The 10,207-nt window shown below is 38.2% G+C and overlaps 1 protein-coding gene across 2 annotated transcripts; it reads left to right on the top strand.

The window, feature by feature from the left end:
- The first annotated feature begins 502 nt into the window (after positions 1-502).
- LOC105034889 (cytochrome c-type biogenesis protein CcmE homolog, mitochondrial) lies at positions 503-4,127 on the top strand. Of its 2 annotated transcripts, none has more exons than XM_010910206.4 (2): positions 503-1,382; positions 2,704-4,127. In XM_010910206.4, the coding sequence occupies exon 1, from the start codon at positions 624-626 to the stop codon at positions 1,359-1,361; it is 738 nt and encodes a 245-aa protein (XP_010908508.1). In that variant the 5' UTR covers positions 503-623; the 3' UTR covers positions 1,362-1,382; positions 2,704-4,127. The 2 variants fall into 2 exon arrangements, with proteins under 2 accessions (XP_010908508.1, XP_073102176.1); XM_073246075.1 differs by lacking the exon at positions 2,704-4,127 and adding an exon at positions 1,454-1,559 and having other exon boundaries at positions 504-1,382.
- Positions 4,128-10,207: the final 6,080 nt, after the last annotated feature.

The raw sequence follows: 10,207 nt of genomic DNA, 5'->3' as shown, positions 1-10,207 counted from the left end.
TTTAAGATTAGTTTTGAAAAATCTAATATAATAAAAATACAAAATATTTCATTCAAATTAAATTTATTTAGTGTTAGTTATTTCTTGAATTGACTTAAAATAAAGAATAACCTAATCAAAACATTGAAAGTTTTTTGAATTATTTTCATAAAATCTAATCTAATAAAAAGGGAAAAGCATTTCATCAAGATGAACCATATATATGCTGGGTATATCCCTTTAGAATATAACATTATTTTTTTAAATAATATTTTTTATAATTTTTATATACTACGATTTTCTTTTTGTTTTTCTAAAGCATGCGTGTCACGTGCACGGGAGACGTTGGCACACAAAGTTGGACCTCTCCTGTTCCGTTGCCGTAGCCGACAAGTCGACCACGATTTAGTATTCAAACAATACTCTTCAGATCTCATCTTGACCGTCCGACTGATCTCCGGCCCCCTCGTCATCGAGAGTTTCACACCGTCCAATCGATGACCGACATAAAACTGAAGCCTTCTGGTGTTTCACCCGCCCTTCCCGTCTCTGTGCTCCCCCTTCCAGTTCTAGAATAGAAGAGGCGAGGAAGAGGGATCCGCTCACCGCCTAAAACCCTAACTCCCTCGATCTCCTCCTCTTCCATGGCCTCTAGAATTCTCGCCTCCAGCCTTCGATCCCGCCTATCCCCTTTCCTCCGCGCCGCTGCCCTTCACCCCCACCCCTCCCCGCAGCCGCTACTGCGGCCCGACGCCCTCCTCCGCCACCTCTCCACCGCCGCCGCCAGGCGCCACCCCTACCGGCCGCGCATCGACGTCGGCGCCCGCGCTCGGCAGCTCCAGAACCGGCGCCTCTGGACCTACGGCCTCACCTTTAGCTGCGTTGCCGGATTCGTCGTCATTGTCCTCAGCAACTTCCAGGACCAGCTCGTATTCTACGTCACCCCCACCGACGCCCTCACCAAGTTCGCCGCCAACCCCTCCAAGAACCGTTTCCGCCTCGGCGGCCTCGTCCTCGAGGGCAGTGTTGCCCACCCCTCCGCCACCTCCCCCGAGATTGAGTTCGTCGTAACCGACCTCGTCACCGACATCCTCGTATGCTACGAGGGCTCCCTCCCGGACCTCTTTCGTGAGGGCCACTCCGCTGTCGTCGAGGGCTTCATAAAGCCCATCGCGGCAGCGGAGGACGCCCATCGGCTGGCGACAAACGGGCCGAAGGTGTCGGAGAAGGCGAGGAGTGGGGAGTTCTTCTTCAAGGCGACCGAGGTGCTGGCGAAGCACGACGAGAAGTACATGCCCAAGGAGGTGGCCGAGGCGCTCGAGCGGAATAAGAAAAAGATTGAAGCTGAGGCGGAAGCTGTTGCAATTGAGAAGAGGAGTTGAGAAATAACGATTCTGATCCAGGTTAATTTTAAAGTTTTGATTTTTCATTTGATTTTGTTACGTTTAGAGAGTAAAAGATTGTTTTTATACAGATTGATTGATGTTCACCAGCTACATGTTGTTGTAGCTTGGCGTTATTGCCATTTTTGACAACAGAAATAGCTGAGAATAATAAAAAAGAGAAACGGGACGATATTATATGCTCGCTATTAACATTATGATTGTGATGGAATCTGTTGTACTTGGGTTTCTTTAAATTTCAGTTAACAATATACATGATGCTTAGTTGGCATTGTAGTGATGTGATATGTTATTGGTGTAACCTGAATTCTAAGACCGTCTGTTTCAATATTGTTCGATTTGCTAAGAGGATATATAATAATATGAGAATTTAGTAGTTCAGAGTTTGTGGGATATCTTGTTTTGCTTTTTTTTTTTTTTTAATTCTTTTTCATGGGATGTTTGCTTTTTTCATCTGCTTGCAATGTGAATTGGACTAATAAGCAGGAGTTCAATGCTGAATTCGAAGTGTGTGTTTTTGATGTGTATAATTCTTTAGAGAAGCATGGACTTTATGATAGTTGAGACAACGATGTTGGCTGGAGTTTCCTTGATAAGAATGTACAAATCCAATAAACATCAATGCTTGTCATTTTGCTTCTTTTATTGATGGTTAACTCTTAATGCTAGTAGCCGTGTAATGTATTCTCCTATGTTATGCCATGTAATGTATTCTCCTATCTTATGCTTTCTTTGCAAATCTTGGGCTTCTTGATACCTCCCATGACATAGTTTTTTGTCCCTCAATAATATTGATTGAAAAGTGTTTCAGCTGGTTCATTGCATGGTGTATAATTGAATGAGATGAAACATTAATATTCCTTTGGACATGAATAATTTGAAATTTTAAAAATACACTTAGAATTGTTGAACATGAATGTGCATGTGGATAAAAAACATAGGCATGATTAAGTATGTTACCCTACAAACCATATCCATTTGTTGCATGGTTGATCATTCATGATATTACTGTCATGTAACACTGATCATAAGCACGATCAAGGCCAAAACTTGTGGAATTTCTTTAAAACACTAAGCAAGAGGGAATAAGGCTCAGTTGAATGTTTTTGGAGGTGGTTAGCCTCTTTGAATGATCTAGTTTGGGTCTTGGATTTTCATATCATACAATCCTCTACAAAGGTATGCAAGATCATATCATCAATGGTGCATCTATTTTAGGTTGTCTATCTAACTATCTAGAAGGTACTATATAAGTTTAGCTACTAGAAAGGCCTGCTTATCATATTAATGCCTTCTCCCTATTCTGTTTTTCATTTATCAGTTGTTCATGCAAAATATTGAATATGAGGTACTTAGAGGAGATTAAGAATATGGATCAAAGACGGTGATAAAACCCATTTTTTTACGGAATGGCAAATGGGAGAAAAAGAACCAGTGGTGAAAAAGGACTAGCCTGAAATGGACATGGGGTGTGTCCTTATTTGAGATTTTGATTGCATTTATAGTTTCACATAGAAGTAAGAAGAGTTGATGAAGAATTGTAAGGGGTCAGCCATTTGATGTGGTATGTGAACTATAGTTTGAAAAGGTACGGCACCTGAGCAGTTTCCTTGTATTTGTATTTCAAAAGTTCTAGCATGTCATGAGTTGATATTATGAGATTATATAAATTTTTATCATTCATAGAAGAAAAATTCTTATGGATATATGCTATGTCTATTGCTTTATCTCAATAAAGATGAAATGCTGCATCTTATGTATAAAGTGAGGAACTTGATTGAGGAACTTTTGAGTAGGCTTAAGAGGTATGAAAGTTGTAGGTCATCTTGATAGGGAGAGGTTCAGCAATTTTCTTTAAAAGAAAAACTGAACCTGTCTGCAAAAAATTGACCTTGATAAATCCTATGGTAATATGAACATGGAGTACATGAGGTTTGTTATTATAAAAAGCATTGCGCAGTGCTGTGAATTAAATGGAGGAATACATTTTCTGTGAAATGTATGTTATTTGTATTTCCTTTGGGCCCTTAGGTCCTGTTTAGTGGGGAATAGGTTTGGGGGTGTTTGAGGAGGTTCTAAAAAAGAGGGCTAAAGCTAAGTAACCACATTTGTCCTTTCTGGCACCGGCAATTTATTTCTGTCCAACCTTATTGTAGATAGTGTCAGAATTTAAACAATTATTTTTTAAAACTTTTCCAGATTTTATTTGAAAGCCTAAAAACATTCACAACATGCATGTGGCCCTGCTTGGTGGGAATTTTATTTTCTATTTCTTTTTAATTATCTTTATACGTGTGAAGAATGTGAAGATTGATGCTGGGCCTTATATGCATAAAGAACATGGAGGCAGAATGTTGGGATTGTTGAATGTGTATGGGAAGTCTGGTAGAGAGATATCTGAAGTCTTCCCATCATACATAGTTCCATTGTTGGACTCAGCAAGGTGTTGTATATGAGGGCATCTGAGAAAAGGTTGAGATCATTGGAAAAAGCTTTCTTCCCCCTTCCATATGCTATCTGTTTTCTTTTACCTTTTCTCATTATTTTGTCTATGCAGCAGAAAGATTCTATTGATTCATCTACTTTCCTGTGATCTTGGGTTATTGTACTTTGGAGCCATTGCCTGCAGGTAGCACCTGCACATGGGGACGTGTCTATTATTTTAGTGCAGCAATTTAACACTCAATTCCAAGCCACAATTGTTCCCTAACTTTTCAAATTTTATTTTTGTATGCTATTTTTGTTGTGTGTGTGTGTATGTGCGCGCGCGCGCGCGTGTGTGCGTGCGCGCACGAGTTTGGATTTCCAGCACTGATTTCCATGATATAATTACCCAAAAAAACTTTTCTTAGAAACTCTGTTTTATCTCTCGAAAATAGAGGAGGCCAAAAGGGTATTTGACCAGGTAAAATGGAATAAACTGGAAAAGTAGGTTATTGTCCCACTTGTCTCATTTTGTCCTTGATTTTTTAGTTTCTGGGTGATAATGGGGAAACTTTGCTATTTATCCATCTTCTATTTAAAGTTGAGAAATCAAGAGCGCATGACTTTAATGGTGGAAAGCTGTGTCAAGGTACTGACGAATGGAAGATTAAATTCTTTTCTGTTATCTATGACTTCGGTCATAGCAATATTGCTTTATCTGGTGGTCTTTTCTTGAGGTGCATGCTTCTGCAGTAACAAAGAGTATAATCTTAGTTGCTAGTATTGTAGTGTTAAGGGATCATGGTACACAAGGGAATTTTTTTGTGAACCGGGAAGTTGTGTCAAGTAGATACATGAGGGTTTGGGATAGAGGATTTCTCATGTGAAGAAAGGGTATGTTTATGTTAGATAGCTGTATAGGTGGTACAGGGAGCAGGCAGGCTTCTGAAAATGATTGGCAGAAATAGGTGACATAGGGAAGAAAATGTTGTTCGAGTGTAGTTGATCGTGCATATATGAAGGAGATTTTAAACAGGTGCTTTGGACTTTGTGCAAATACGGGGAAAGGAGTGACTTGAGTGTTGCTAAGATTGGTTAATGCAAGACAAGGTGGAAGCTTAATTGTGGAGGATAAATTTGAGGTAATGATAGAAAGTGATGAAAAACCAGTGAGAGAACCAGTTCTTAGAAGTCCTGTCATTCAGGGTTCAAGATGGAGTTTTGTTTTGTGCAGGCATTATAATCATCAGAGTTTCTTATGGTCTAGGATTTGATTTTGAAATCTTTACAGTTCTCATTAGTTGTTCTGTTTGGTAAACCATTTTCCTTGTTGTTCTTGGGCTGAGCTTGTACTACCGTAAAAACATGTTTAAATTTATAAAAAATTCTTTTAACATACATACATGCTTACATATATTTAGTGGTGAGCTTTTAAAAGATGATTTTAAGCTTTCCTAGGGGTGAAAACACGGAGCAACAGTTCTCTAGTCCGAGACAACTTAGATTCTTCTAATTTTAAGTGGGGGCACTGCTCTACATAAGTTTTACCTTCTCTGGCCTTGAATGATTACATTACTTAAGAGAGACTCTACGTCATAATTAGCTCTCTTACAAGAATACAAGTGGTAGAGATTTTTAATCATAAAATGAGTGAAGCTTTGGTCAAATTGTTAAAAGGTTGAAGAGAAAAGATAGAGTGGGTTGAATGTTTGCCTTGACTTCAATTGACAACCTTGTAAGGAGGTCTTTACCCAGTGTTTGTAGACTCATTTGCATGCAGACAAGATGAGTTTTTTCTTCAGCAGTTTTGATGGATTGTTTGCCGAGTTCTAATTTTCAGCAATTTTGGTTGAAAATAAAATAAATGAACAATAATTACAAAAATAGACAAAATGAAAAAATGTAAAGGAAAATGATCTTTTGATTTTTTAAATATATATGAAAAAACTTATGTTCAGAATGTAATATATCCTTTTCTAGTTTAAAATGAATATAACTTATAATTTAAATGTTTTTATTTTGGATTCTAGGTTTGTCAAATCTTTGTCAAAAATTTTCCAAATCTTTTTGGTCGTTGACATCAGAATGTTTTCAAATTTCTTTTCAACATTCACAAAATCTAATTTTAATATAGAGAAAATATTACCTGAGATACTCCCTAAAATTTAAGGAATAAAAACTTCTCAGAAACAACTTGTATGTGACAAATTTGACCCTTAAATAGTTTCAGTCGAGACCCCAAAACTGACCTGCTAGTTTCAGAGCAGTTTTAGCTAAAACTGAAACCAGAACTCAAACCATTCATTTTAGCCGTGATCTCCTTATGTGACAGGAAATGTCAAGGACATATAAATGATTAAATTGAAGGGAAAATTCAAATTTCTGAAGAAAAAAAAGGAACAAAGCGTTGAATATATTGTAATCTAAACCATAATGTGACATAGATGAAACCTAAACCTTAAAAAGAAAGTAACTGACATGATGGGATATGATTAAGGAATGATAATAACTCAAGAGCTAAAAGGAGCAAATATGAGATCATAGGTATGATTTAAAGTTGTATTTGGTAAGCTTTCTGGTGCAGGCTAGACTACAATTGATCCCTGTGCTTCATTATTAACGTTGAGGAGATGGATTCATGCAAAGAGAGCACCCAGTATGTCATTGTTAACGTGCCATTTCGAGTAGGGTTGGAGTTCATATGATTAGATAGTATTGGTAGTAGTAGTTGCCCTCGCGGAAAGGCAATCAACAGGCATATCAGCTACTGATATTTTTAAATAATCTTTTCAAGGATGTACAAATGGATTACAAACATTTTATGCTTAAAAATGGTCATTTGTCAACATGGTCGATTAAAATTCTAATCAAATGGACATCGTTGCAAAAACAAGATGATTTGGGAGGCTCTATGTAGATAGTGAATTTTGAGGAATGATATGCAACAAGCCATCTTTGTAAGGGCACGTCTATTCTCGATAATTCATTGAGATCAAAAATCATAGTGAACATGAGACATGAAACCAAGTCTCTTGCACCATTACCAAGGACTTTACTAACTCGAGCCGCTGGCATCCTCTCCCTTCCACCATCGGGCAACAATTTTATCACCTTATAATAAATATTAAAATTTAAATTAATCATAAAAGATATAAAAATCATTGTAATATGATGATATAAATGACGTAGAAACCTTTGAGTTCATCTTTGCATTGCACCTAGGGGTGAAAGTAGTATGTATAATATTCGTCCGGGTTCATTTTCATATCCAAATTAATTCAGATATGAATAAAAATTTGAGGATTCGATTAATATCCTTATCCATATTCATATCTATCAAAAAAAAAAAAAGATATGGATATGAATAGACAACTATATAATCTGTTTTCGAATATTTGAGTCTACTTATAATCCTACATAATTTTATATAGGACCTATTAATTTTTAAGAGAAATCTACAGCCATAAAAATATGCTATTAATTTGATTTATCATCATTTAATAATATCTTTAATTCTGTAGCCATAAAGTTTATTATTCAACTTATATCCGTAATTATATCTATATTTTTAAAAATCTAAATTATATCCCTATCCGTTTAAACAAATATAGATATAAATTTTTGCATTCGAATAATATCTGTATCCATATTTGTATTCGTCAGATAAAACAAATATGGATATGAATATACTGGTATCCAATCTGGTTTTAGCCCGAATGGCATCTCATAATATTATGTAATTTTTAATGTAACTTATAAATTTGAGGTGAGCATCTATCTTGCACACATCCCACCACTCTTTCTTATGACTGAAACTGGATCAGATACGGATCAAATACCAACATATCTATATTTATTTTGTCTAACAAATATAAATACGGATACAGATACTATTTTGCTATAAAAATTTATATATATATTAGTTTTAAATGGATACAGATACAATTGGATACTAAAAGTATGAATATAATTACAGATATAAATTAGATAATTAACTTTACGACTGCAAAATCAAAGATATTATTAAATAAATGATAAATTAAGTTAATAGCATGTTTGTATAGTTATATTCTTAAAAATAAATAAGTACTATATAAAATTATATAGGATCAAATATTTAGATGATTATCTATCGATATTTATATTCTTTTTTTTATGGATATGGATATTAATCGAATTCTCAAATTTACGTCCGTGCCTGGATTGATTCGAATACAAAATCGGATCTAAAGGGATATTTTCCATACCACTTTCATCCCTACTCTTTCTATTCTAATGAAGAGTCTAAAAAACTAGAGTATAGATAATAAGAAATAGATCTAGTCATATGGCGAGCGGCCTTTCTGAGCTTGGCCCAAATTAACCAAACTTGGACCATTATTTTCAACTCGATGGGTTCGATCGGGTCCAAAAACTAAGCTTGAAATTTTAAATAGGTCGGGCTCGGATTTATCTTAACCCGACCTAGACCCGGCTCAAACCCATATCCCATATTCCCATTCTCTGAATCCCTGAATCCCCCTTCCACTTTGCATCTTCCCGACTCTTCCAAGCTTCAAATTTCATTTTCCGACATGCTCCCTTTCTTCCTGGTATTCCCATCCTCCAGCTTCCTCCTCCTTACCATCGCCGCCTGATTGCATCATCCTATCTCCAGCTTCTTCCTCACGAACCCAAGCCCCACCCATCTTTCCATGTTTTCCTTCTCATCACCTCTTTGCATCAACCCATCCTCCTGCTTCCTTCTCGCGAGTCACCTCATCCCCACCTCTCAAGCCTTGGCCATCTCCTTGTTGGTTTGCCACCTCTCCGCCTCCTCCTTTTAACTAGCTCACTGCCTTTCCACCTCCTCCTCCTCCTCATCGCTTCCTCATCATCCTGTCCTCCCACTTCCTCACATCATCTTCACCCCCCAAGCCCCGACCGCCTCTTCGTCGGTGTCGCCAGCTCGCTGCCTACCCATTTTCTCCTCATCCAGGTTAGCCCGAGGCTCGACCAGGAGGTCCAAAGCCTGGCATGGAGTGGGCTCAGATTTGGAAAGGAGGCCCAAAGGCCGGGCCGAACCGAGCTAGGGCCTGAAAAATGGTTCCAATCTCCTGGGCTGAGCCTAGCCTACCTGATAAGTAGGTCTAATAAGAAATGCTTTTATGGATAATCACTATGGATAATCATAGTTTTGGTCACCTGCTTCCCATTTGCCAAACATTAGTTCATACACTATCACCAAATATACTAAAAGTATTTTAACAGTTGTTAGGGGACAATATGTCACCTGCGGTGAAGACATGAACCAGTGCAAGACCTGTGATGAAGTATGCAAGGTCATCACCACAGGAGTGATTGGAGATAAATGAATACAATCCTAATGGTAGATATGCCATCTTAGAACTATGGAAGAGCTACGTCGAAGGAAGTCATTCAGTATATAATGAGGCAATGGAGGATCTCATTTTGGACCTCACCGATCTTCACTCTTTAATTGGCCCCCCTTCGAATGAAGCTTCCTGGTAGAAAATCTTGTCGATTCTATTTTGGCCGTCAATCCTAACTTTGGCCACCAATCCTGACTCTGGCTGTCGATCTTAACTTCAATCGTAAATCTCGATTTTAGCTTCGATCGTGGGTCCTTAGCCACTGGCATTAGGATGGCATCCGGACATCGGACATCCATCTAAAAAAGATTCTGACTCCAGCATCATCTTCAACCAAAGGATTCCTTACTGATCCTCATCTCTAGCCGCAGGCTGCATTCCCTTCAACTATTGCTAGCTGTTATATTTGGAAAGATCGGCCCTTATATAGTCACATCACCCCACATCTAACCATGCCACTCCAACGGCTGGCTATGCATTGGATGAGGTCACACAAATCATGCCACTCCTAAGGATAGCTGGCTATGCATTAGATAAGATGATGTCTATCGCCAAAAATCAGACTAGACATCATGGAATGGTATGATTGGAGAGGTCAGAATGGCCTCCCACTACTTTTTTCCTTATGACTCTCGTCTCTCTATAAATAGAGGTAAAAAAAGGGACACTCTAGGTATGCATATTCACACCCTATCACTCTCTCACACTCCTCATCCATTTTAGCTTCCTGACTTAGCCGTCGGAGGTTTTTATTGGAGCCAACTCTGGTCAGAACTTGTTTTGCAGGTCTTGCCATGCCTGCCATTTTCGATCAAATCCAGCCACTCCGATCAAGGCCAAAAATCTGCCGCAATAAATTGATGCTAGAGGAAGGACAACCATAATCTATTTTTAAGGAGCGAGAGGTCCACACCATGGCGCTGCACAAAGGAGCATCCTTCCACCGATCCAATGCCTGCCAACTCCTGACCAGTGGAGAATTTTGCCAATCAGCAAGCCCAGGTGCCAACTTCAGAGGCTCTACCTCTT

This window comes from Elaeis guineensis, chromosome 11 (genome assembly GCF_000442705.2).
Source record: "Elaeis guineensis isolate ETL-2024a chromosome 11, EG11, whole genome shotgun sequence".
Taxonomy (NCBI): Eukaryota; Viridiplantae; Streptophyta; class Magnoliopsida; order Arecales; family Arecaceae; genus Elaeis; species Elaeis guineensis.
This window is presented reverse-complemented; position numbering and strand designations above follow the sequence as displayed.